Source organism: Lepidochelys olivacea (assembly GCF_965140295.1).
Source record: "Lepidochelys olivacea isolate rLepOli2 genome assembly, chromosome: 19".
Lineage (NCBI taxonomy): Eukaryota > Metazoa > Chordata > Testudines > Cheloniidae > Lepidochelys > Lepidochelys olivacea.
The window spans coordinates 6,718,009-6,744,879 of NC_140429.1; the positions used below are offsets into that span (position 1 = coordinate 6,718,009).

Sequence of the window (26,871 nt, forward strand, 5' to 3'; positions counted from 1 at the left end):
TACAGTGCTGGGCAGATCAGGCAGGAGAGGTTAGAGGAAGGAGAGGCCTGGCATGGAGGGGCTGGTGTAGAGTCCCCAAGAAACACTAGAGTTCACTACAGAGGGGGTTTCTGTTCAGAGTCCCTGAGAAACCCCTCGGCCACCTCAGGGAAGAACAGCAAAGGACCCCTGCAGACAGCAGGATGCTGTTCTGCACCCTTAGCCACATGGCTGATATCCCATGTGAGATCTGAATGGGCATGTGGCATCTCACAGTATCTCCCCTGCGGGTCACCGTTTGGGCCATGCTGAGTAGGCCACACACCCTTTGTGATACCTTCAGAGGGAAGGCCAAGCTAGGGTGTGTGGGTTTGCTCTGTGCCCTGGGGGGTCTCTCCCCAGGATCCCAGCTATAGGGTCTCCTGGACCTACAATTCTGCTAATAAACCCCACCATTTGAGGACTCTCATTGGTCACCCGTCTCCCAGCCCTGCTCAAGGCTTCTAGCCAGGTCACTTTAACCAGTAGTCTATTTGCTTCTCCACAGCTGTGCTGCATTTAAGGTGGAACCCGGGGGCCCTGGAGAGAATGGACAACCTAAGGAGATTGCAGTGCAGAGGCAGAATGCAGCATTTCTCACCCCTATGCACACCCCATACAGAAAAACAAGGACCATTCAGCACAGGGTGACAGGTAAAAAATGCCCAGCCCGTGGCAGAGAAGGAAACATGGGGTAGATGGGGAACAGGGAATGTGGTGCTGGGTCTGGGCAGGGGCCCTCGAGGCTTCTGAGTAATAGAGATTGTGGCGCTGGTTGCTGGCACTGGGCCTGGGGGATTCTGGGTAACAGAGACTGCAGAGCTGGATCTTGGCACGTGCCCTGGGTAACAGAGACGGTGGCACTGAGGACAGGTAAAGGAGTCTACAGTGTCTGGAGGGGAATCGTTTACTAGTCACAACTCACTGTGCATATTTCTATCAGCCAGCTGTCCCCCCACCCCACTCCCTCTAGGCCTGTCTCTAGCACTCTCTGACCGGAATGCCCTCAATCTCCCCAGCTCCCTCCCCAGCTCCGGGATCCTGCTTTGAAGAAGAGAGACTCTGTCCCCTTTCCACAGATTCAATTCTTCAGCCCTCCCAAGGTGCCTGAAGCTAGGAGCCCTGTGCCTCCAACGGGCAGGTTCCCCTTCTCTCCCCCGCCCCCAAAAAATTGAGGCCCTCTGTCACCCTGGTATCCCCAGAACTTTACTTCCTCCGCTGCCCCATCCTCCCCAGGAGGGACCCCATCATCTCCAGGTGGGATTCTTTCCCCCCTACCCGCCCATCACGACCCTGAGCCTGCGAAAAGCCCCCTGCAGTGACTCAAAGGCAAAGCTCTTGGGTCCCTGCAGGGCCAAGCCTGGGCTCATTTCATCTGCACAAGCCTCCCACCAGGGAGAAACTAAATCAAAAACTGGAGCCAGGCCACCTTAAACCCGACATCCTCCGTCTCTGCTTCTCGGCCTCACCCACACGGCAGCCTGCTCAGTTCCTGTTGCTGTGTTTCACAACCCCTGCATCAGAACATGCTTATCACCAGCTTCTCAGAAGCAGCAGCTGCCGCTAGGTATTGCATGCCTGCTGCAGAAGCCGCTGTGCCCATCTCTGTGGCGCAGTCTCTGCTGCCAGCATTGGGGCTCCCCTGTTCGCTGGGGCATGGCTTTTCCAGCCAAAGAATTCCTTTGCGGTCCTGATCCCAGCGCTAGAGGTTTGGGCTCAAGTTCCCCTTGAGCAGGACCTGCCCCCTCTGCTGACCCAGCTCTCCGAAGGCAGCCTGAGGGTTGCCATTCCAGAAACAGGTAAGGGCAGTGGCCGTTGCTGGGGGCAGATGTTGGGGGGTATTAATCACTTGCTTCCTGCTGCTGCTTATTCCAAAAGAGAAGCCTGTTCCCCAAGATGGGGCAGGCATCCCTGCCTCCCCCCATTCCTTAGGGGCGAAGGGGGTTTGAGCAGGTTCTGTCTAGCATCCCTATACCAAGCCTGGCCAAGCGGAGCAGCTCTGAAGTGGTTTCTGGTTTTAGAAAGGGGTCCGTCTATTCTGGAGCCCAGCGTGCCTGGGAATAGAGGAAGGGGGTTAACTCCTCAGCCTCCAAGGATGAATTATGGATTGGAAGCTCTTTGGAGCAGGGCTGGGTTTGTACAGCTCCTAGTGCATTACGGCCCTGATCCCTGGTTGAGGCTCCTCCATGCTTCCACACTACAAATCCTAAATAATAACAATAGCTTCTTGCAATGGATTTTCACTTGCAGCTAAACATAATCAGATTTCAAGAATAACCTTTGATGACCGATATGGCTGTTCCATCATCTATGTACACATATACGCAAGGAGAGACAGAGGGATGGTTCAGCAGCCTGACCACAAGCCTAGGTGCTGGGAACTCCTCCCCAAGTGCTAACCCTGGTTCTGCCACTGCCTCCCTCTGAGCCCTTGACTAAGTCACATTGCCTCTCGGTGCCTCCATCTGTAAAGTGGAGCTAATGACACTGACCCACTCCCAGGACAGGATCCAGGGCTGAATTAGGTAGTGCTCCGCCCATGCTTTGCAGATGGAAAGTTCCATGTGCCCTAAGCCGTGATTCATGTGGGTCGTTTAAAAAGGATCGAATAAAGCAATGGAGACTAGCCTGCAGGGGGTGACCCTATATTGGCCTAAGAGAGTACTGTGGAAAGAGGGAAGCATGAACCTGTAGGAGGGGGTGGAAGGAGATGGCAAAGAGAGTCGGTGAGGCGCCTCCCACGGCCTGTCCCCCATCTCACACTGAGTCTCCATCTCCTTTTCTGGCCATTTTAGGTGCTGGCAGAGGACTTTGTCTGGTCGCGGTTGCCCATCAGCCCTTCAGGAAGGACACGTGACAATTCTTTGGGGCTCTCTGTGCCAGGCGCCCCGCGCTCCTTGCCAGGGTTCAGCTCGGCACCGCTGCCATCGCCATGGAGTTTGCAGAGCTGATCAAGACAGCGAAGGTGGAGAACGTGCAGCTCTCATACTCTGGGCTCCCACCGATCAAGGGGACGCTGTGCATCACCAGCCATCACCTGCTGCTGTCGTCCCAGCCCGGGGGCAACGGGGAGCAGGGCACGGTGGAGCTTTGGCTTCTCATCCGGAACGTGGACGCTGTTGAGAAAAGGTGAGTCTCTCCTGCCGCCTTCATGATGTCCCACTGGGGAGGCGTGTGTCCGACACCGTCTCACCCTCTGAGTGAGAGAGAGAGCCTGTGGGTGGTCAGAGCTGGGATGGGCCCATTGGCGTCAGTGGGAGTCACATGGCTCACGCCCCCAGATCTGGGGTGTGTGTGTGTGTGTGTGTGTGTTGAACCAGGGGTCTGTCTTTTGTTTACAGGCACAACCCACACTGTTCACCATTCACTTATCCTCCCTTGGTGCCCATCTGCCATGGTGACCCAGAGAACGACAGAGTGGATCTCACCAACTCTGCACCCAGCATAGAGCGGGGGCTGGGACGAGACACTAAACTCTGCCTTCAGCTGCCATTGCTGAGTGTCCCAGTTGAGCGCTGCATCCAGCACGGGGAGAGCAGCTGGTTAGGGGACAGAACAGGCTTTCGCCTCTTTTTCCATTCTCTCCTCTGCCCTCGGGGCTAGTCAGATGGTGCAGCTCAACCCCTGTGCAATAACCTCTCTTCTTTTCTGTGACTCAGTGTTCAGAACCTAAGCTGGTACCAAACCTCCAGGACTAACAGCTCCCACCAAGACACCAGGTTTGGCTTTTACCCCTGTATTGGCTCTAACCCACCTAAAACGCCTGGCTTTGCATTAACCAGAGAGCAGCTTCCCGCTCAGACGGCTGCGCTGGGCTGGGGCACCAGGCACCTGTGTCTGCAACGCATGCTTTAGTATCCTCTCCCCAGAGAGGTGGGGAGGACCCTGGCCTCACTGCTTCTGTCAGGAGTCGGAGAAAGACAGGGGAGAAGGTGGGGCCTGGCAGTCAGAGTGAACAATGCCTCCATCGTAGCATTCAGGGATGGGGCAGCTTGACAACAACGCGCCTGAGCTCCTCCAGAAGGACTGGAAACCCCCGTCCTTTACACCCTGGGGACAGGTGGAATAACACACGCTCCTCACAGTTATCCCGTTCAGACCCTCCCAAGCACATGTTCCCACATTTGCACCTACACGTGCACAGCCCCAGCCACGCTTCCACGATCACACGTTTACCCACCCTCCAGGGCAGCCGTGAGGGCAAACCATGCAAGCCACTGCCCAGCAGACGTGCACCTCTCGGGCTGGACTGAGCTTCCTGAGCAGCAGCCTGGGCAATGAAGCCATTCGACACATTCTTACACACAGATGTTCCCATGCACACTCAAGTTCTCACCTGCCTCTCTCTGTCACATCTCTTACTTACATGCACCCATGCTCGCATGCACCCACGCTTACACATGCAGCAGCTGGAGTTCACCTTGGGAGTTTGGATTGTGGCTGATCAAAGAGACAAGGACACAGGGTCTGACTCCCAGCTCCTGTCTGGCATCTCCCCACAGGGTTGCAAGTTCCTTGGGCACAATCACACTCAAGTGCAAAGACCTGAAGGTGCTGCAGCTGGAGATCCCGGGTATGGAGGAATGTCTCAACATCGCCAGTTCCACTGAGGTCAGTCAGTGCCAACTGGTGGGTCAACATTCGTTCTCTGGTGAAGGGAAGGGAGTGGCCTTTTGGCCTCCCAGAGTGTAGCTGGGGTCTGGGCTGGGACGGGAAGGCAGCCAAGTGCAGCTCCTGGAAAGATCCTCTCCCCAGCGTGGAAGGTTTGACATTTGGCAAGAGGAAGCGCAATGCCCCTGTGGTGTTTGCTTTGAGTTCATCATTAACGTGGATTAAATATTGACTTCTCTCTGGCCTTCGTTTGCATTCAGATAGAGTTACTGTATGTCCATTTTCCTGGACATGTCCCCGGCTTTTTAGTTCTTAAATCACGTCCGGGAGGAATTTTTAAATATCTAAAAATGCCCGGGAAAATAGGGACGTTTGGTAACCCTAGATGGGAGCTGCCAGAGCTGCAAAGTGGGGCTTGCAGTGCACAGAGAGCCCTCCGCCCCCCCCAACCTGACCTGACCCAACCCTAAGAGCCAGAGGGACCTGCCGGGGGTTGAGGTGAGGAGTCCCAGCGGTGCTTACCTGGGGCGGCTCCCGGGAAGCATCCAGCAGGTCCCTCTGGCTCCTAGGGTAGGGTAGGGTCGGGTCAGGGGGCGAGAGGGAGGGTGAGGAGGCTGGCGGGCGAGGAGGCGGGCCAGAGGCGGGCAGCAGGGGTTGAAGAGGCGAGTGGGCCAGCAGTGGGTGGGTGGGTGGGTGGCGAGGGAGCCAGCTGCGGGTGGGTGGACAGGCGGGCGTGAGGAGGGCGAGGAGGTGGGCGGCGAGCCAGCAGCAGGCGGGGGGGGGTTGAAGAGGCGAGTGGCAAGCGAGCCAGCGGCAGGTGGGCAGGCAGGGGTGAGGAGGCAAGCGGCGAGCCAGTAGCAGGCCAGGGGGTGAGGAGGGGTGCGGCGGCGGGGCCGTGCGGGCGGGGCCTGGGGCAGAGTGGGGGCGGAGCATGGGTGGACTGTGGGCGGGTCCGACACCACCCCAATGTGGAGTGTCCTCTTTTCTGAATGTTCAGATATGGTAACCCTAATTCAGATCTCCTTGGGGGCTTTCAGACTCACCTGCTGGGTCCATCTCACTAGCACATGGTGATGACCTGGGACATCCCACTGTAGCCCAGCTGAGGGCTACACTGAAAACTTGACCAGGATCTCAAAGGCCTTGGCTTGCAACCCCAGTCCTGCTCGCAGCCAGCTCAGTGGAAGTTTTGCCATTGACCTGAATGGAGGCGGGGTCAAGACACCCCCATCTTTAACGGGCCTCATCTTGGCCCAAAGAGAGTACAGTTCCCAGCATGCAATGTGCCATTTTGATTCAGGTGGCCTGACTGCATTGCATGCTGGAACCTGTAGTTTCCAGGGGATGCACTTCCATATGGAAGAAAGAGAAAGTTGATAGTAATGAATATAAATCAGAAGTTAGGAATTGTAGAAAAGTGATAAGGGGAATCAAAGGGACATAAGGAGAAATCTATGGCCAGCACAGTTAAAGACAATAAGGAGGAGGTTTTTTAATATATTAGGAACAAAAAGCATCCTGACAATGGTATTGGTTCGTTATTAAATGGAAATGGTAGAATTATCAATCAGAATGCCGAAAAGATAGAAGCGTTAAATAAATATTTCTGTTTTGTATTCGAGGGGAAAATAGTCTCATCAAATGGTGATGCTAACACTCTTTCCATTCCACTAGTGTCGCAGGAGGATATTAAACAGAAGCTACTAAAAGATATTTTAAAATCAGCGTGTCTAGATAACTTGCATCCAAGAGTTTTAAAAGAGCAGACTGAGGAGCTCATTGGACCATTAATGTTGATTTTCAATAAGTCTTGGGGCATTGGGGAAGTTCCAGAAAACTGGAAGAAAGCTAAAGTAATGCCAGTTTTTAAAAAGAGTAAATGGGATGACCTGGGTAATTATAGGCCTGTCAGCCTGACATGGATCCTTAGCAAGATAATAGAGCAGCTGATATGGGGAGTCGATTAATAAAGAATTACCAAGAATTAATTATATGGTAACGTAATTAATGCAAATTAACATGGGTTTATGGAAAATAAATCCTTTCAAACGAACTTGATTTGTTTTTTTTTAATGAGATTGCCAGTTTGGCTGATAAAGATAATAGGATTGACATACTATATTTAGACTTCTCTAACGCGTTTGGCTTGGTACCACAAAGACATTTTGATTAAAATACTGGAACGATGTAAAATTTACATGGCACATTAAATGGAATAAAACTTGGCTAACTAATAGGCCTCAAATGTAATTGTAAATGGGGAATCGTCAGCAAGTCGGTGTGGGGGCTGTGGTGGATAATCAGCTGAACATGAGCTCCCAGGATGACACTCTGGCCAAAACAGCTAATGCGATCCTGGGAGCCATAAACAGGGGAATCTCAAGTAGGAGCAGAGAAGTTATTTTACCTCTATGTTTGGCACCGGTACAGCCGCTGCTGGAATACTGTGTCCAGTTCTGATGCCCACACTTCAAGAAGGATATTGATAAATTTGAGGGGGTTCAGAGAAGGGCCACAAGAATGATAAAAGAATTAGAAACCTGCCTTACAGTGGTAGGAGCTCAATCTATTTAACTTAACAAAGCAAAGGTTAAGGGGTGACTTGATCACTGTCTATAAAGATCTACACATAATTAAGCATAGGCTCTTCAATGTAGCAGAGAACAGTCTAACAGTATCCAATGGCTGGAAATTGAAGCTAGACAAAGACTGGAAATAAGTGGGGGTAATGGAGCTTGGGGTAATTTACCCAAGGTTGTGGTCAATTCCTCAACTGACCATTTTAAAATCAAGACTGTATGTTTTTCTAAAAGCTCTAGGAATTTGGAGTGGGGAGTTCTCTGGTCTGTGTTAGACTAGATTATCACAATGGTCCCTTTGGGCCTTAGAATCTATGTATGAAAGATGAAGACATCTGTGGCCTGCACTATCTCTGTGGCTGGCTCACAGCCCCTCTCAGCTACTTATTTTGCCTGCCATTAAGACTTAAGATTGGATTTGGGTGCAAAGAAGCCCTGAGGCCCGGTGAGGGTGGTGTTATCCTCTCTAATAGCTGCTGTCTTTGCATTAGCTGCATTCTGGATGCAGGATGCCTCTTGTGGGCTGCTCTAGCCCTTCCCTAGCACGTAGTCAGTATTCTGTGGATGCTGGTCCATATACTATGAATAGAGACCAATTCCATGTGTGTGGTCATCCTTGTTCTTTCTTCCAGGCCCTCTCTTCTGTGGATTCAGTGATGATGATGTACCCATTCTTCTACAGACCCCAAAGCATGAAGCTCAAGGATGGATGGCAGCTTTACCCCCTCCAATATTTCTACGAACAAATTGCCTCAGAGGTGGGTATGGAGGGGCAGAAACCTTTTCGATGAGAGATCAATGGGTGTGGGGGGGAAGAGATCATTCCAGAAATGTCCTTCAAGATGGGCTGGGGGATTGAGCCACTCCATACACAACACATAGGGCAAGGAGGGAGTGGATCATTTCACACATGGGGCATCACCCCACACGCAGGGCAGAGAACGTGTCAGATCCATGTGGATGTGATGGCTCATGGGGTGGGTAATGGCAGGAACATTGGTAAAGGGAGAGGTTCTTAGCAGGAAAGGGCTTTGGTCAGGATGCAGATGGCACATAAAGTATCTGAACACGGAGGATGGGCTGGGAAGTGGAGATGTGACATGGCATCTTTCCCTCCAGGTTGCTAGGCCAAAGCAGCCTGGATCTGTAGGAACTGAAAGTTATCGGCTCGTGCTATGGTGACCTATGGGCAGAGGTGAAAGTAAGCCAGTACGGTCCAGTACGGCGTACCGGTAAAAAAGTGCAGACTGTACAGTCTGGGCCGCTGATGCGGGGGGGAAGGGCTCCAGCAGTGATTTAAAGGGCCAGTGGCTCTGGCTGCTGTTGCCTACCCTGCCAGCGGCCGGAGCCCTGGGCGGTGCACGGCGGGCAGCACTGAAGGGTTGGTTGAGGGATTTTGGCCCAAGGCCCCACCCCTTCCAAGGGCCCAGAGCCGCCCCCCACCTTGCCCAGGACCCCAGCTGCCCTGCGTACCAGTAAGTCATTTCAGTTACTTTCACCCCTGCCTACGGGAGATGAATTGGTGGGTGTCACTCCAGCCCCAAATGGGACAGAGGTCCACATCACAGAACCCACCCTCCACAACTGGTCCCCTCGCTGACAGTCTTAGCAGAGAGGCCAAGGACTAGCTGGGCCTTGGAGATATCTGCTGTAGAGGTGGGCCCTCCAGGGTAGAGTCGAATATCCATCTGGGATAGAAGCCCCCAACCCCACCCTGTCCCCGTGGGGTGAAAGCTGTAGGAAGCAGAGCCTGACACTTCTGTACTTCCCAGACAGGTGCTTGGAGGCTGAGCTGTGCTAACGGGGATTTCACCATCTGCTCCAGTTACCCACCGGCTGTAATTGTACCAGCCACAGTGGACGATAACATCTTGAAGAAGGCTGCCCGGTTCCGCCAGGGGGGACGATTCCCTGTCCTCAGCTACTATCACAAGAAGAACGGGACGGTGAGTCTGTTTCCCTTTCAATTTCTTGCTCCCCTCCCAGCTCTTCCTCTCAGAGGGTGAATAATGAGAGTGGGAAAGCTTCTGCAGATCAGCGCTTCCCCTGTCTATCTGCCACCAATAGCACTATAATCAGATGTGACCTCTCTGAGGATCCCAAAGCACGTCACCAACAAATTGAGCCACTTCTGGGGCGAGGCACTGCAGCTGTTGAACAGTTCACAGCAACACCGCCCAGCTGTTCAGTACAGGAAGTAACAAAGAACACAAACTGCAAGGGGAAATGAAAGAGCCAGAAGAGACCCATTGAATCCAAGCTGGAACTGAGCTAGGATTCTGACAGCAGCTGGGTTTGCCCTCCGAGGTCTCCGAGCCAAGTACCAAACAAGCCAAAGCCTGCTTAGCTGAAGGCCTGCTGGCAACGGTGCACAAGGGGAGGAAAGACGTTCTCACTCCTCTGTCCTGCAGGTGATGCTCCGTAGCAGCCAGCCGCTGATAGGGCCCAACAGGAAGCGCTGCCAAGAGGACGAGGTGCTGCTCAGTGCCGCCCTGGATGGAGGGGGGCGCGGCTTCATAATCGATACCCGCTCAGCTCAGGCAGCCAAGCAGGCCCGGATGATGGGGGGCGGCACGGAGCCCACATCCTCCTATCCCCGCTGGAAGAGGCTGCACAGGCCACTGGAGAGGTAAGGGCAGCAGCTCTCCCGCCTGCCGTCTCACTAAGCCCCCGGCATGGAGGCTGGTGGCTTCACCTGCAGTGCATGGGGATCTGTGGCCGGGCTCTTCCAGGGAGCGACCTACATTGACATTAGACATTAACCCCCCTGCCCTTTTGTCTCCATTGGCACCGTAGTATTTGAGGCCGTGCTATGCCAAGGCCTGGCCCACTCATTACACTGGTGGTTACTGACCCAGCTATGCAAGTTCTGCAATGCCCCACCAACCCCAGGAACATTGGGACAGAGGCTCCAACCTCCCCTCCTTCTCAGATGTTGCAGACTTATTGAAGGAGCCTAGAAACCATCACACACCCACCCCTCCTGACGGCTTCCTCCTCCTCCTCCTCTCAGGGGCCGCCCGCTCCAGGAGAGTTTCATTAAGCTGGTAGAAGCCTGCAACGACACTTCCCTCAGCATGGACCGCTGGCTGAGCAAGCTGGAGAGCTCCAAATGGCTGGCCCACGTCAAGGGGGCCCTGAGCGCTGCCTGCCTGGCCGCCCAGTGCATGGAGAGGTGAGAGGAGGGGGTGGAAGGGCCAGGCACTCAGCTGCTTTTGGGACAGTGCGTTGCGTTGCATTGCATCACCTGCTGCCCCTGCAGACTGTGGCCAGTTCTTTCCCCCTGGAAAAGGTCTTTGTAAAGCAGAGAAACAGGCTGCATGTGAGCTGGGGTTCCTGGGAGGTACCCGGCCTAGCCCCTGGAGCCCAACTGGGACCAAGGGACACCCAGTCTTGTTCCCAGTGTTGCCCCTGACTCCCTAGGCCTCAGCCCAGTCACATCCACCTTCTGGGCCTGTTTCCCCATCTGTGTTTAAAAAAATGTGCAGGAGGATTAATGATGGAAGGTACTGAGCGTTAGTTAAAGCTCCCCAGCTGACTGCAGAATAACCACAGCTGTCAGCATCCTGGTAGCCTTGATCCGCGCTCAGCGACAGCCTGAGGCATCCGAGCTGTGATTCAAACACCGGTCCGGTCCCCTCCTCCCTCAGGCAGCCCCAGCAGGCTCTCTTCAGCCCTGGTGCCCTGTCACTCGCTCACTGATAGCAAGTTGGGACCCCACCACTTACTGGCCTGCAGGGGCCCAGGGCACTTTCCTTCTGGTGACTGCCACGCTGTGTTTGCCTTCAGGGAAGAGGCCTGCGTCCTGGTGCACGGAGCCGAGGGGACAGATACCACCCTGCTGGTGACGGCTCTGGCCCAGGTGATCCTTGACCCTGACTGCAGGACGCTGGCTGGGTTCCAGGGGCTGCTGGAACGGGAGTGGATAGAGGTAACTCCCTCACGAACCCACCCCCGGGCCAAGGAGCACTTCCTGGAAGGGGCTACCAACCCAAAGCAGCCTGGCCATAGCAGCTCTAGCCCACAATAGAGGGTAGAGCAGCCAGCCCAAATCTCATAGCAACACCGGCTTGCAGTTGGAGTGAAGGAATGATGCTCTGGCTCATTACACCAGACCCACACCAGCTCCCCCTCATCCCTGGTCCTCACCCAAGGGCCCCATTGTTCAGGGAACAGGCAGCTCCTTTGTGTAGGTCACCCCCCCCGGGGCTTGTGCCCACTCATTCCTGCCTCCCCTGCCCCGTCACTGATGGATTCCTTCGGCCCTTGGCTTTGCAGGCAGGACACCCGTTTCACTTCCGCTACGCCCACTCTGCCTACTCCCACGCCCGACTCAAGCAGGAGGCTCCCATCTTCCTCCTCTTCCTCGACTGTGTCTGGCAGCTGGGGCGCCAGTTCCCCTACTCCCTGCAGTTTAGCGAGCGCCTGCTGCTGGTGCTGTTCGAACACACGTACGCATCTTGCTATGGGACCTTTCTGTGCAACAGCGAGAAGGAAAGGTGAGTGCCCAGAGATCGGTGAAGGGACGGCTATCCGGAGAGCAGGGACAGTACTGATCAAAGGATCTGGGCCTGGGAGATAAGCTAGCAGGACTGTGCCTGCCCCCGCCCCCCCAAATCTAGTTTACAATCCCCTGGGGCTCATGGGGGCAGCCCCCACCCAACTGATAAGTGAGCTCACATTGGTGCATTAGTGTTTTCACTGGGTAAGGTGGGGGAAGATTATCCCCCCTGCCCTCTTTCACCTCACCAATTACTGCTAAGTTGTCCTGCATGTGCCAGGGCTGAGATGAGCTGGCAGAAGGATCATTTGTCCGGCTTTGCAAGGCACGAGCGTGAAGCAAACGGTGTGTGCCTTCCTCTTGAGCGAGCACTTATCACTTCCTTGCATGTTCTGCTCAGACCGGCCTTAGGAGACGACACACCTCTTAGGGCAGTGATTCTCAGCCAGGGGTACGCATACCCCTGTGGGTAGACAAAGGTCTTCTAGGGGGTACTCTGCTCATCTAGATCAGTGTTTCTCAGTTGGGGGAGTACAACTTCCAGGGGGGTCATGGGACAAGTTTAGGGGGATCAAGTGCAGGGCCAGCAGTGGGTGGCCTTCAGGGCAACTGCCCAGAACCTCAGGCCCCAGGGAGCCCCACAAAGCTAAGCTACATGCCTCAGCCCCAGGCAGTACCCCCTTGGCTCAGGCTTTAGCCAAGGCTCACAAGTGGAAAACAGGCACAAGTACAATATTTATATTCCCGTTGATTTCTTTTATAATGAAATGGTAAAAATGAGAGTCAGCAATAGGGTGCTAGTACTTCTGTATTTTGGTGTCAGATTTGGCAAGGAAGGAATTTTTCAGTGAGCTGAACCATGCGCTACCCAAGACCGATCAGACTCCTGAAAGGGGCACCGTATTCTGGAAAGGTGGAGAACCATTATGCAAGGGGATAGGCCAAAACTTCCACACCTTGCTGCCAGCAGCTAGGCACGTCAGCCCCGCATTAGGTGGTTGACTAGGAGTGGCATGATCTGCAGAGATCCAGAGCAGGCCCAGGGCCTGCTGCAGCCCCCAGAGATGGAGCAGCTCCCACCTTACCTGAGTTGGCTGGGGCCAAGCACATCCAAACCAAATTCCCACTGACAGCCCATCCCCCTCCCCTGTGCGTGCTTTGGTGTCTCCGTACCCGTGAAGGGATGGTATGAGCATATTCCCTCCTTGCTTCCACCGCTGGCTGGACAGCCACATGTGGACCCAGCTGGAGCAAAGCCCAGCACCAGCCGAGGTGGCTCCTCACCCAGTCTACAGCTCAGCCCCAGCGCTGGGTTTCTGCTACTCCCACAAAAGGGCTTTAGAGCTAAATTCACAATGCCCTGCCAGCTTCTGCTTCGCCAAGGAGCAGGAGCATCAACCCAGGCCCATGGCCAGAGCACGGCCCTAGCTCCGGGAGAGGTCATCCCTGCAGGCTGCCAGTACACTGCAGAACCCCAGGGAAAGGACTAAAATGCTGCTGGATGCTCATGCAGGCGCTTGTGTAAAGTGAAGGAGAAAACTCACTCCCTCTGGGCCTGGCTGAACCAACCCAGTGAGCGGAAGAAACACCTGAATCCCCTGTACGCATACAACACCCTGGTCATCTGGCCGTCCGTGGAGCCTCAGAGCCTGCAGCTCTGGCAGGGTAAGTGCTGCTCAGGCATTGGCCTTTAGCTAGCTACTCTTGAAATACAGGGGTCTCCAACCTAAACCACACTGCAAGAACCCTGCATTCGATCAGCAGAAACCTTGACTGCTCCCCTCAGTCACTGCAGGGAAGAGCATCGAGCACAGGCTGGGGACAGCTGCTGCAGTTCCAGCGTCTTCCTGCAGGGCTGAGGGTAGGAGCTGGGGGCTACACATAGTAACACAAACGGAACGTGTCTGGCAGGTTTGTTCCTCCGGTGGATCCGATCCTCTCAATACTTAGACGAGGCCTGGGCAGAAATCCAGCGACTAGTGACAAGCTGTGAAGATGCCCCAGAGGAGAGCTCAGGGTGCACACTGTGCCACTCACAACCAGACGCTGCGTACCCACTGACAATCGCAGGGACCGCCAATGAAGGATGAACCAGAACATCAGTGGCTGCAACAGAACAGCTGATGGCTCAGGCTCAGCCACATCTCCCATCTACCACTCAGACTGCTCCAGAGGCAGCAAGGAGAGACGCTGCCTTTTAGGGAGTGGGGCTTTGTGCTGGTCACACAGGCCCTGTTGATGCCACATACAAATCTGGACAGCAGGCCAGGCTCTGAGCCGAACATGCCAGGCGCACGGGGATCAGAGGACACATGGAGTGGACATGGACCCAACCTCATGGCACAACGCTTTGAGTGGTTACAAAGTACAGACTGGGTTTGTTACAGTAAAATGGTCTCTACTCATGACATCTCCTCCTTTCGAGGGGGGAAACATTCAGGGCATGTCTACACTGCAATAAAAACCCCACACCACTTAGGCTCAGAGCCTGGGTCAGCTTACTAGGGGTAGCAGAGCTAAAAAAAGATATTTAGCATCAAAACCTTCCTAGTGCAAGAAGTAACTGTTCCATGAAGAAAGTCAGCTCAGTCTCACTTCCTGCACAAAGTAATGGGGTCATGTGCATTTGTCATCTGGACACATAGCAACCAGTAATTGTTTTCTGACTTGTTTATAGATTCAGTGATTCCGGATATTAGTGAAGGGGAGATGCGATTGGACAGTGATGGGTGGGTAAGAGATTTATCCAGGGAAACAGAGAGAACCAAGCTGAGTTTACCCACAGCCACTGCAAGGACTGATACACTTGTACTCATCTGGTTATAAAAGATTTATATTTATCATTTCCTCTTGCGTTTATTTTCCCACAGCCTTATAAATATCTCCAGCAGGGCAGGAAGTTAGTGTCCACAGCAGCAGGGTGCAAGCTGGCTCGTTCTTCCCTCTGGTCTCTCACCCCTCAGACTACCTCAGACAAAGCAGCTGATCCTACCTACCATTCTGGGCTGGTTTCTCTTTTAGGCTCACACCCTCAGCATTCACTCCCAAGAGCTCCATGCTGCCACCCATTGGAACAGACTAACTTTAAGACTGGACAAAACTCCAGGAGAGGAGCCAATGGGGGGTTGGAAAAAAACACATGGAAGGGGGGAAAAAATAAAATAAAGAGGGTGGGGGAAGAAACAGGAGCTGCTTCAAGCTTCAAATTCGAACTCAAAGTACTGTGGGTCGAAGTAATGGATGCGAACGTAACCATCTTCACCTCCACTGCTGTAACTGCATGGGGAGAGAAAGCCAGATGAACCCACTGCCCCGCACTGGAACCTCAAAAGTTTGAAGTCATTGACACCCCTTTATAAAACACAGTCTAGTAACCCCCACTTCATCTAGTAAAGGATTTTGATATGGGACAACGGTATAATCAGCGGAAGTAACCCAGTAAAGATTTTGGGTTAGCAGACCTCAGAGGGTCTCACTTGTATGAGGATGCAGGAGCCAAGAGCTAGTGAGTCTATGCCTAGGATGGATATTCGCAGAAAGCTATTACTGGCTATATAGGATCAGCAGGTAGAGAGAGAAGAGACCTATTGGAATCATCTGTCCCCTCTGCTAGGACAGGCTGGCTCCCATACTAAGATTACTATATTAGATCTTAACCAAGGGCCAATACTTCCAGAGAGGCTGGCCCTCCCCCTTCAGGGCAGGTAGGGTGTACTAGTTGAGATGTAGAGAACCCTAAGGCCAAGAGGAGGGGGACTGGTATTGGAACAGCAGGGATGGTGTGCATCTGCACGAGGAGTCCACGATGCGACCAAACCGAGGGTGCTGCAGGTCAGAACTGAGGTCTATTCGCAGAGTTTAGCTGGGTGCTACAGGGAAGCAGGTGAGGTCTAACTGTACTGTAGAGGGAAAATGCATCTAGCACATGCCTGACCCTAGCCAGCATTTCAGTCAGCACCACCATTGGTTTTCAAAAGCCTGGGGAACCCCAGCGAGATCCCTACCTCTTTCCGTCAGGATGGAAAGCAACACTGTTTATTGGACCAAAATGACCCTTGATTCTCCCAAACTCTTCTTCAACACCCAGGTGGAAGAACCTAGGCACAAAGAAGAGGGTTTTGGTTATTTCAAGAGGCTCAGAGCTCCAGTTAGGTCAGAACAGAGTTTGGCCTGCATTTCACCCAAAGAGTAACTCTTCCATTCAAGTGACACTACTCCAACTGTACCAGAAGAGGTGTCTTCAGGTTGCTACAAACACACCCAAATCTCCTTCTGCCTTAAAGGAACAAGACAGACCAACCTTGCCTCGAATTTGCCAATCCTGGTAGAGGTTGTGGTCACATCCATGGCTTCTTGTCCACCACCCAATACTACCTGCAAATAGGAAGAAGCCAAACACTCTCAGATGCTGCTCCAGTCACTCTCACCTGGTGGAAGCCAGGATCTAGAAACTCCGTATAGCAGCCAGAGCAAAGACTAGTGGGAAATTTGCTCCTATCCCAGCTGGTATCTGTGGCTGGAGCAGTACTATTAAAGAGCTCCCATGGGATTTCTTGCCTCCCAGACACATTTGTTAAAAGGGGATCATTTAATAAGCCGTGAACAGGAGGCTTAGCACTCAGCAGCACAATGCAAGAGATGGTGTCAGTTTCTGGGCTCTTTGTGCACTAGAAGTGAGGTTGTCACCTGTCCAACGTTCAGTGTCTCAGTTCTGTGTGTTTTCATGTTACCTGTTTTATACACACACTTCCCAATCCAGCCAGAGGCATGGGAACCCTGCTCAGTTGGGATTTTCAAAGGCGCCTAAGGGAATTTAGCGCACAGCTCCCATTGGAATTCAGTGAGTGCTGGGTGCTCAAATCCTGTAGGCTTCTTCAAAACTCCCAGTCTCCATTCTCACACTGCACAGTCCAGTCCTACAATGCTTCTCTCCCCTTAGCATTCCCACCTGCTGCAGATGGATGGGTTGGTAGCAGGGGAGGGATATTACAGAAATGTTACAACTGACCTCTAGCTAGTACTGCCTGCCAGTGCTGTGATATCGGAGATGTTTTTAAGCTATTGCCAGCATAAACAACACAGGACAGGACAGGCTCATCAGTGTCTCTGCTCCCCTGACAGGCTGAGATGGGGAGTGGTTCCCAGCTGCCTGGTTGCTGCTGCAAATTTCAGCACTCAGGAAGCCGAAATAATCTCCCTCCCCCCCTCCACGTTGCCTGTGTCAGAAGCAACACCGGAGGGAATTATTTTAATTGAGAAGTGTCTTCTTTCAGTTTACACCTCCCTCTCCCTGGTATAGGGTGGTGGATAATGGAGCAGTCTGCCACAAATATGTGGTCAGCACTTCCTGATCTCACCTAACATCTCAGAGGCGACATAAAGGGAATGTAATACCAGGATTTAGAGGGGTGACAGGGAAGAGGCTTTGGGATGCAATACTAAGACGCCATTAAACCCAAACCAGGGGTGCATACAGAGCGAAGATGATGAACAAATGAGCCATAAACCCTCCCACACTTCACGAGTGATGCATACAAAAACAATGAAGAGTGCACTGTGGAGAACAGTCCTGCATTAATCCCTGAAGGATGGAGATGGCCCAATCATAGGAGCTAATTACAAGATTCCTACGATTTGAACACATGCCCCCACGGCCCCACTTGAAAGCCACCCAAAACCCATCTATGCCTTGCATCCACACCAATTCCCTCCCCACAAACTACACTCTAAAATCCTATCCTGTCACCCAAACTTTGATACTGTTCTAGAATCCCAGCCCCCTGGAACAACTTGGGGGCCAGGGGAAAGAAAGAAAGTCATCTATGACATGACCACAGTGAAACTAAATGATTCGTATCAGTTAGCTTACGTGATCAAAGATGGGGGAAAGAGCTGCAGAGTTGACAGGCCGCTCGGTCCGGAACGATTTCTGATGCTCAAGTGTCGTGGAGTCAAACAGCTAGAAGGCAAGAGGCAAAGCTGATTATTCTGATGCTGAATGGGGGGGAACAGCCGCTTACAAGCTCCCAATGCTGGGAGCATGGAGTGGAAAGCCAGCCCCCTCCTAAAGCCCTGGAGCTCTGCCTTGCCTCCACAGGTACCAGGCAACTCCATCACCTCTGAAGCAGTTAGCGACAGGTTCCCAACTCTTGCAAAAGGGTGCCAAGGCCCAAACACATCTGAGCACACAACTGGGAAATACCAGCACATGGTGCCCCCTCTGCACCTTGTGCCTGAGACAGCACACTTGAAATCACTGTATCATCTGTGCCTGTTCATCTGGCCAAGGTACGTCATCCCCCCCAGCCTCGTTACTGGGCTTGTCCCACTAAGCAGATGTCTACTTGGAGACAGAGAAAATTTGGCTCCATAGTTACCCGTAAGTTTCTAGGGAGAGGGAAATAGACATTCAAGGCAGGAATATCTTTTGCGTTTGCTCTCAGGCCCATCGATCAGTGGGGTCCACTGAGGTAGGGAAGGGAGGTCTCACCTTGGCCGAGTTGTCCTTGGAGGCAGTGATAAACATGGTCATGTCCCTGGAGGTCTGGATGTCATTGATCTGCTTGGTGTGCTCCTTGACATTCACAAGGACCTCCCCTGACTGGGGCATAAACGCAAGACAGAGTTAATGCTACCGAGCCATTGCTGAGAGAGGTGCAGACCAGCCCTCATGCACATGTTACACCTAGCATCCTCAGTGCATTATATGGTGGTCCTTTCTGGCCTTAAACTCTATGGCTCTAAACCACCACTCTGCAATGGTCTCCTCATCCATGTCTGGACTGCAGCCCAAACGGACATTCAGGGTAAGTCTACACTAGAAAGCTAGATCTTTTTCACACCCCTGAGCAATGTGAGTTACATCAATTTAAGCAGTAGTTTAGACCAGCCCTCCATAGCCGTGTACTTCAGCTGGCGGCCTTCTGGCTACACCAAGCAGCTGCTGGTTTGACTTCTGGCTCAACACTCCTCCCTGTGGCCACTACAGGTATCTTGTGGCACCCACCCCCTCTGCCCTCAATTAAAGAGGAGGAGAGCACGGCTCCTCATGACAATAACCTTGGCACTGAACTGGTTCAGCTCTCCATTTTCGTGCCCCGCGATGATGAATTCACCAAGAGGGCCCCACACAGCGCTAGTGATTTTAGACTCATTGCATGGGATTTTCATGTAAGGCTCGTCGCTTTCTGCGGAGAGGAAGGGAAGAGTTAGACAAATGACTCATTTGCAGGTGATCCAAGTTTTCCCACAGTCCCTGTCTTCCATGCAGGTTTTTGCTTGAATTCCTTACCAATCTGGCTGGGGTCACGAAGGTCAAAGAAGCTAACAAAACACTGATACCCCATCTGCTTATCTGTGGAGAACATGATGATGTTTCCTCCAAAGTCAAAGCCGCAGGTTCGCACAGCTGAGTTGGTCTTCACCAACGCAAGCTGCTTTCCTAGACACAGGACAAAACCGGTTAGATTGCACAGGATATCCTCACCCCTTACCATCGCCCTTCCCTTCTGCAGTGTGAATCATAGTGCTGAGCTGGCCAGTATGCAATGCTCAGATCAAGAGCAGGCTAGAATCTGTACGAAGCACTTCTTAATTTTCCGAAGTGCTAGTGAAAAATCCTCCCTTGGACCAATCTTTACAAGTCATAAGATTAGCGAACACTATCCGTTTAATCACAAAAATTTCACTAAGCAAAGACAGGAAACTTGGCCTGGGTCTTGCCATCAACTATGATCAATCAGTCAAACACTTAACGCACATAACTGTCTATTCTCATTGCTCATTTTTCCACTGAGTATTTAGCTAGGCCAGCAAGTTCTGTTCTGAGCTGTGACAAGTGCCCCACCATCATCTCTTTAATTGGTAACGAGTCTCGATGTTCCTCTATAGGTCACAGAAGCATTCTGTCTTTCTGTGGACCTCCTGCTGGACACCTTTCCTACTCACAGGATGACACCAATTCATCCACTGAAATATGATTTACAAGACCAGGAAACCCACAGGTGCACATACATGGTTTTCTTTAAAATTCTGGATGAATTAGGCACTCATGAAACTTAGGATACTGGCCAGAGATAAAGCAAATTAGTCTGGACAAGCTACCCACACGCTAGTCTCCCAATGCACCTGAATCCTAATCTGCACCAGCAGTCCCTGGCCTTTTCGGGGCAGACACTGTTACTTCCTGCCAGTTTGGATGGTGAGGGAGTTACGAAAGAATATTTATTAGTGGGTAAGAGTAAGACCAAACCCATCTTCACCAGTGGTCCTAAAGTAAAATTAGAATCCTAGCTTATTCCCCTGCCACTCAGCTCAAGGCAAATAGATTTCATAGATATAACTATGCTCTAATGAGAGAGTTTAACACTCCCCCTGACCCCAATATTCTTGTCTTACCTGTTTCGCAGTCCCAGAGCCGGCAGGAGTTGTCTGCAGAGCCAGTAAGCACGTGTCTTGTGTCCCCTGCATCAACAGTTAGGGAATGCCAAGAAATTCTCACACCCCATCACCCCAAAAGGCCAATAGCCACATTTTGCCTTAGGATGCATAAGGACACAAGCTATGCAGTAGTTTCAGTATTTATCTAGAATCAGAAAAAAAATCATGCAGATGAAATAACTTCCATTCCAACATATTATGTCCAGGCACTTACACTGCTGAGGGAACCATAACTTTGAATTTCCTGCTCTGGGGCATTAAGGAGCTCAACTCTTAAATGCAAGAAACCTGCCCTAATGTAACTTTTATCACCTATCTGCATTGGTGACAGATGGTCACTTTGAAATTCAGGCATCTTCTGAGAACTCCAGAGCACTGTGAACCACCACGATTTCAACAATTTCCGTCCCACCATCAACCTCAGCCTGGACCAGTCCACACAAGAGATCCACTTCATCGCTTATTAGCACTGCAGTGTCCAGGGTCACATAAACACCACCCTATACCGGAAACCAACTGACCGCTATTCCTACCTACATGCCTCCAGCTTTCACCCAGACCACACCACATGATCCATTGTCTACAGCCAAGCTCTACGATACAACCGCATTTGGTCCAACCCCTCAGACAGAGAAACACCTACAAGATCTCTATCAAGCGTTCTTACAGCTACAGTACCCATCTGCTGAAGTGAAGAAACAGACTGACAGAGCCAGAAGAGTACCCAGAAGTTACCTACTACAGGACAGGCCCAACAAAGAAAATAACAGAACGCCACTAGCCACCACCTTCAGCCCCCAACTAAAACCTCTCCAACGCATCATCAAGGATCTACAACCTATCCTGAAAGATGACCCATCACTCTCACAGATCTTAGGAGACAGGCCAGTCCTTGCTTACAGACAGCCCCACAACCTGAAGTGAATACTCACCAGCAACCACACACCACACAACAACCACTAACCCAGGAACCTATCCTTGCAACAAAGCCCGTTTCCAACTGTGTCCATGTATCTATTCAGGGGACACCATCATAGCGCCTAATCACATCAGTCCCACTATCAGAGGCTCGTTCACCTGCACATCTACCAATGTGAGAAATGCCATCATGTGCCAGCAATGCCCCTCTGCCACGTACATTGGCCAAACTGGACAGTCTCTACATAAAAGACTAAATGGACACAAATCAGACGTCAAGAATTATAACATTCAAAAACCAGTCGGAGAACACCTCAATCTCTTTGGTCACTCGATTACAGACCTAAAAGTTGCAATTCTTCAACAAAAAATTTTCAAAAACAGACTCCAATGAGAGACTGCTGAATTGGAATTAATTTGCAAACTGGATACAATTAAGGCTTGAATAAAGACTGGGAGTGGATGGGTCATTACACAAAGTAAAATTATTTCCCCATGTTTATTCCCCCCGTCAGACATTCTTGTCAACTGCTGGAAATGGCCCCACTTCAAAAGGTTTCCCCCTTCCCCCCCTGCTCTCCTGCTGGTAATAGCTCACCTTACCTGATCCCTCTCCTTACCATGTGTATGGTAACACCCATTGTTTCACGTTCTCTGTGTATATAACTCTCCCCACTGTATTTTCCACTGAATGCATCCGATGAAGTGAGCTGTAGCTCACAAAAGCTTATGCTCAAATAAATTTGTTAGTCCCTAAGGTGCCATAAGTACTCCTTTTCTTTTTGAGCACAGTAAGTCAGTCAAAAGTGATGTCTGAATAAGTGAGGGTAGAACACAACAGCCCGCAGTTCATTTACTATTTAAATGGGTGGGGGGAGAAGGAGAGGGAGAAGCCAGCAGAGAGTAATTGAAAGACCAGGATACCAGCAATAAAAATCACTTATTGTAGTGCCTGCCACCTAGTGTCCACAATAAAAACACCCCACTTCATACGTGAGAAGAATCATCATAAACAAGCAGACAGACAGGTTTCAGTCACCAAAGGATACAATCTGCATCCACACACCAGACAGCTCCAGTGTGGCCACTGTAAGTGCCAAGCCTCTCTCCATTGATTGAATACCAAACATTGACAATCTGGGAAAGCAAAACAATTAGTCAAGCATCCACTTTAGATCAAGTTGCGACATAAGTGAATGCAATTTATTTCCATATGGTCTCATCTTTGAGTATCTCAAGTCTACATCACTGCACATACAAACAGGAGCACATGCGGTATAATATAGCTAATGGGCAACATCACTAAAGGTAGTAGGATAGGAACGTTAAAGGGTGGAGAGGTCAAATTGGACAAAATGGATTTTCAGACTACACAGACGATCTAATACAGCTTAATTACCAATTTGTATACAGTCTCTGTAAAAGCCAAACCCTGTATAGTGCTACCATGCAGGACTGAGAACTCTCCGTGGGATAGGTTAGAAAGATAGAAACTCATGGCAATGCCCAAGTCCCAGCCTCTTGCAAAAGGGAGTCATCATAATAACTTGCTGAACGAAAAACTGACCCCACCACCTCAGCTATGGTTTTGTGCCACCCTCACCATACTATTAAACAGGCTGCAAGAACTTTCATGTTTTTAGAATCCTGTTTAAGTTCTCCCCCACAAAAAAAAGTTCGAGAGACACGAAACACTTAACTCAAAGGCTCTGGAATACTTACAGGATCTTTGGCTACTGTAAAGAGTAGGTCTCCTTCACGGTTATACTTTATTTGAGTAATGGACCTCTCATGCCCTTGCAACAGTATAGGTTTCTAAAGGGAGATAGATCGTTTTTTTTAAAAAATCCAGTATTTTAAAACAAAATTACAAACCTCCGAGCTTTACAGTTTATGCAAATACACAAGTACAGAGCTTCCATCAAACACAACTACAGCTAGACCATTTGCTCCTGTTTCCACGTTTTATACCATGAAACCTGCATAAGAAAACCTCATCTCTCCAAAGAGACGGAGCTAAATTCATCCCTGGTGTGAGCCCGTTAGTCAACGTTAGCAGAGTCCAGAGCCCCCAAACCACACAGCATTACTGGCTGTTTATTTTCCCAGGCTGCCAGGTCTCGCGGGGAAGCCCTGGAAGGGGATCTGTCATCTCACAAGCCCGGACACTTCTGAGCCCAGCAGGCTGAAACAATAAAGACTGTGGATTGAATTCGATGCACAGACACGAGGGGCCAGAAAGAAGGGGGGAGGGGGGAGAAAAGGGAGGGCACGGCACCGCGGGGATGGGCTCCAGGCCGGGTGAGGATGGGAGAGGCACGGCACCGCGGGGACGGGCTCCAGGCCGGGTGGGGGTGGGAGAGGCACGGCACCGCGGGGACGGGCTCCGGGCCGGGTGGGGGTGGGAGAGGCACGGCACCGCGGGGACGGGCTCCGGGCCGGGTGGGGGTGGGAGAGGCACGGCACCGCGGGGACGGGCTCCGGGCAAGGCGCGGGGGGAGGGGAGTAGAATCCTCTCTCCCCACAGAGACCGACCCCCCCCCCCCCCAATTCCCGCTGGGCCCAGCCCAGGAGGCCCCGCACTCACCATGGCGGCGGCTCAGCCCCGGCAACAGCCTGCGCAGCGCTCCGCGTGAAGGGAAGGGGGGGAACCACTTCCGGGTCAGGGGGCGCGGCCGGGCCGGAAGTGAACGGGAGCCGCCATGGCCTCTGCGGGTGAGTTTCGTGCTTCCGGGGGCCACCTCCCCCCCCCAACCCCCCACGACAGGGCTCGGCCCGGGGAGGGGGCCCCCCAGGGTGGTCCAGAGGGAGGGGCGGGGCCCGAGGGGAAGGGCCCCCCAGGGCGGGGCGAGGGGGGGCACAGGGGCTTCTTGTGCAGGGAGAAGGGAGAGGGTCCCCCGGGGGGGGCTTCCTGGGCGAGAAGGGCCCCGTGGTGTGGGGCCCAGGCGAAGGGGATTTCCAGTGCTGGGGGCTCCCCACTGGGGAAGGTGCGGTTCAGGGGGGTCCTCAGTGTTAGGGGTGCAGGGGAAGAGGATGGTGGGGGGGGGTCCCCAAGGGTGGGGGGGGCCTCCACGGAGGAAGGGAAGAGCAGGCAGTTCCCCCTGCACCACGGGGGATTGACAAGCCTTCCCGTCTGTAATGGGGCCACCGAAGGGCCCAAGCCAGTGGCGTCACTGACCCTGTAGACCGGGGCGGGCAAACTTTTTGGCCCGAGGGCCACATTCGGGGTTTCAGAACTGAATGGAGGGCCGGCTAGGGAAGGCTGTGCCTCCCCAAACAGCCTGGCCCCCGCCCCCTTTGTGCCCCCTCCCACTTCCTGCCTCCCTCAGAACCCCTGACCCATCCAACCCCCCCCACACACACACACTCCTTGTCCCCTGACTGCCCTGACCCCATTTACACCCCCGCCCCTGACAGCCCCCCCCCTCCGGGACTCCCACGCCTATCCAACCCTCCCTGTTCCCCATCCCCTGACACACACACACACACACCCAAAACCTCTGCCCTATCCAACCGCCCCCTGCTCCCTATCCCTAGACTGCCCCCCGGGACTCCCTGCCCCTTATCCAACCCCCCGGGCCCCTTACCATGCCACTCAGAGCAGCATGTCTGGCAGCCGCACCTCCCGGCCAGAGCCACACACGCTGCCCTGCATGAGCACGCAGCCCCGCCGCCCAGAGCGCGGCCCGTGCCAGGGGCTAGCCTCTGTATTTGAGCTTATGCTCAAATAAATTGGTTAGTCTCTAAGGTGCCACAAATACTCCTTTTCTTTTTGCAAATACAGACTAACACGGCTGCTACTCTGAAACCTCCCAGGAGCTCAGGGGCCGGGTAGGACAGTCCCGCGGGCCATAGTTTGCCCACCTCTGTTGTATACGCAAACATGCCCAGTTGTTCGTTGAGCGGGTGCCAACTGCTTCCCAGGACATCACCTTTAAAGGGCATCAGGATGTAGCCAGGTTTTTTAAAGCTGCTCAACTCCTTTTGCTTAGCACACACTGCAGGTTGCACAAATGCCGCATGGTTCCAGGCTGGTGGCATGGGGGGAGTGCCACAAATGTAAACTGATTTGTGTTTGGTGCCAACACATCTCAAGCCAGCACTGACTGGGCCACAACACACTGCTAACAAGACCTCTAAAGTAATATAGAGCCCAACTTTCTCACTGATAGTTTATTTAACCTACTTTCATGGACTGGAATAATCTGCAATAGTAACTGGACAGAAAAAGAACTGAAGCACAAATAAATGTGTAATAAACCTGCGTGAACATCACATAGTAACGTTTATTGCAAAATACTGCACCGTCAGCAGCATTCAAACAGGACTGTTCAGTGTTTTGCACTATTCTAAAATACATAATGCACCATAAAAGCGCAGAGCTTTTTAACATCTCTCATTCTTTAGTGCTTGCAGATGTGATGATTGGGTTGCATTTATTGTAGGAGAGCTGGTCACAACATTGTTAAGGTTGATTGTTATTTAGTAAATAACACTATGTTAATGACACAGATGCACTAAATGTACTTGCTACATTACAGAAGACATCGTAAGAAAAGACCCCTACGCCTAGGAGCTTATAGTTGACCTCAGACAAATACTATGCTGGGGACTTTAGTTCTTTAGTTTAGTTTAGACTATAGTTCTTTTGTGAGAGTTGGTTGGTAGGATCATTCCATAGGAGGCTTTGTGGAAGAAATGAGGTTTAAAGAAGGATTTGATAGTTTGACTCACATGGAATGAGAGACTTCCAAACAGGTGGGAGTGCATTGAGTTAGAGAGAGGGTAGAATGGGAGTTCTGGGTGCTTTCCACAATTGGGCTTTTAACACAGGAGAGAGGGGGAAAGTGAAGGAATTTGTGATGGTCACAGTGGCAGATGCAGGACTGATGTTCAGAACACAAGTTTAGTCGCAGAGCAAATGGCAAGTTCCACCCTGCACTACATGCAGCCACGGAGTTGGGATAATGAAAGTGAGAAACTCATATTACAGGACACAAATAATCCCTGAACTGTGGTGGTTTGTGATTGTGTTGCAGGGGAAGTGTCTGCACTGGTCCTAGTGGCTATTCTGTGGGGAGGGACAAACCCATTTTTGAAGACGGGGACAGAGGGACTGGAGAAGGTGAAGCAAAGGAACCGGGTGCTGCAGCTGCTTGCAGAGATGAAATTCCTGTGCCTCAATTATAAGGTATTAGAACCCCCTCCAAACCATTTCAGATAGTGCCAAGGGGGCCTCCTGGATGGAGATTGTTTTGAATGTCTGTGGCTTAATCTGGCTTTAACATTAATTTTCTTGACCATTTAATTATATCTGCTCTGGGCTTGATGGTTTTTATTGGAAATTTAATTTTTATCCTTTGTGATATTCCATTTAGCTTGCATATGATACCACTTTTCCCATGAGGGTTTCAAAGCACTTTACACACACTAGTTAATTAAGCCTCATATCATTCCTGTGAAATAAGTGTTCTCTCTCTTTTACTGACTAGGAAACTGAGAAGTTATGAGACTGACCCAAATTCACACGAGGAGTCAGTGGCACAACCATAAACAGAGCCCTGTGATTTAACTGCTAGACCACACTTCCTTCTAGAGTGAGGAATAGGACAAATGAGTCCTGGTTCCTAATTCCCCACTCTAACAACTAGCTTCACTTCCTCATATAACATTCATGCTGTGTATATGGTCATTTCATGTGCAGTGACTGAATATGTTATGTTTTCCTTGTAGTACATGGTGCCATTTCTGTTTAACCAGTGTGGATCAATAATCTACTACCTCACATTGGCATCCACAGGTTAG

General features: G+C 51.8%; 3 protein-coding genes across 9 annotated transcripts in view; 2 read left to right on the forward strand and 1 right to left on the reverse strand.

The window, feature by feature from the left end:
• Nucleotides 1-22,100, forward strand: LOC311533178 (myotubularin-related protein 9-like). 5 transcript variants are annotated; one of them, XM_084652363.1, is made up of 11 exons: nucleotides 1-672; nucleotides 2,814-3,147; nucleotides 4,521-4,629; nucleotides 7,841-7,966; nucleotides 8,981-9,154; nucleotides 9,620-9,837; nucleotides 10,222-10,383; nucleotides 10,998-11,139; nucleotides 11,487-11,707; nucleotides 13,223-13,374; nucleotides 13,621-14,399. In XM_084652363.1, exons 2-11 carry the CDS (start codon nucleotides 2,951-2,953, stop codon nucleotides 13,797-13,799), a joined length of 1,680 nt encoding a protein of 559 aa, XP_084508489.1. In that variant the 5' UTR covers nucleotides 1-672; nucleotides 2,814-2,950; the 3' UTR covers nucleotides 13,800-14,399. The 5 variants fall into 5 exon arrangements, with proteins under 5 accessions (XP_084508489.1, XP_084508492.1, XP_084508490.1 ...); XM_084652362.1 differs by lacking the exon at nucleotides 1-672 and adding an exon at nucleotides 1,346-1,817; XM_084652364.1 differs by lacking the exons at nucleotides 1-672; nucleotides 13,223-13,374; nucleotides 13,621-14,399 and adding exons at nucleotides 1,339-1,817; nucleotides 20,500-22,100.
• EIF3I (eukaryotic translation initiation factor 3 subunit I) lies at nucleotides 14,525-23,779 on the reverse strand. The gene is made up of 11 exons (XM_084652371.1): nucleotides 23,654-23,779; nucleotides 22,789-22,881; nucleotides 22,116-22,203; nucleotides 20,107-20,172; nucleotides 19,001-19,150; nucleotides 18,769-18,896; nucleotides 18,200-18,310; nucleotides 17,579-17,668; nucleotides 16,010-16,083; nucleotides 15,714-15,806; nucleotides 14,525-14,985 (listed from the first exon to the last, which is right to left on the reverse strand). The coding sequence occupies exons 1-11, from the start codon at nucleotides 23,654-23,656 to the stop codon at nucleotides 14,904-14,906; spliced, it is 978 nt and encodes a 325-aa protein (XP_084508497.1). The 5' UTR covers nucleotides 23,657-23,779; the 3' UTR covers nucleotides 14,525-14,903.
• Nucleotides 23,732-26,871, forward strand: part of TMEM234 (transmembrane protein 234) — a gene marked incomplete at its 3' end in the record, with an annotated part of 20,275 nt that continues 17,135 nt past the window's right edge. For all 3 annotated transcript variants that reach the window (XM_084652378.1, XM_084652379.1, XM_084652380.1), the window contains exons 1-3: nucleotides 23,732-23,781; nucleotides 26,106-26,257; nucleotides 26,800-26,866. In XM_084652378.1, coding sequence (XP_084508504.1) covers nucleotides 23,769-23,781; nucleotides 26,106-26,257; nucleotides 26,800-26,866 — 232 coding nt within the window. In that variant the 5' untranslated portion in view covers nucleotides 23,732-23,768. The remainder of the gene's footprint in view (nucleotides 23,782-26,105; nucleotides 26,258-26,799; nucleotides 26,867-26,871) is intronic.

Bases quoted from the DNA above. Each gene is read 5' to 3' on its own strand.
- EIF3I (XM_084652371.1), bottom strand. The intron at 20,173-22,115 runs GTATCCTTTGGT...CTGTTGATGCAG, and splicing joins CTGGTGTGTGGATGCAGATT to GGGACACAAGACACGTGCTT. The intron at 19,151-20,106 runs GTAAGACAAGAA...TCCTGTGTCTAG, and splicing joins GCTCTGGGACTGCGAAACAG to GAAAGCAGCTTGCGTTGGTG.
- LOC311533178 (XM_084652363.1), top strand. From the start codon at position 2,951: ATGGAGTTTGCAGAGCTGATCAAGACAGCGAAGGTGGAGAACGTGCAG. The intron at 7,967-8,980 runs GTGGGTATGGAG...TGTACTTCCCAG, and splicing joins ACGAACAAATTGCCTCAGAG to ACAGGTGCTTGGAGGCTGAG. The intron at 13,375-13,620 runs GTAAGTGCTGCT...CGTGTCTGGCAG, and splicing joins GAGCCTGCAGCTCTGGCAGG to GTTTGTTCCTCCGGTGGATC.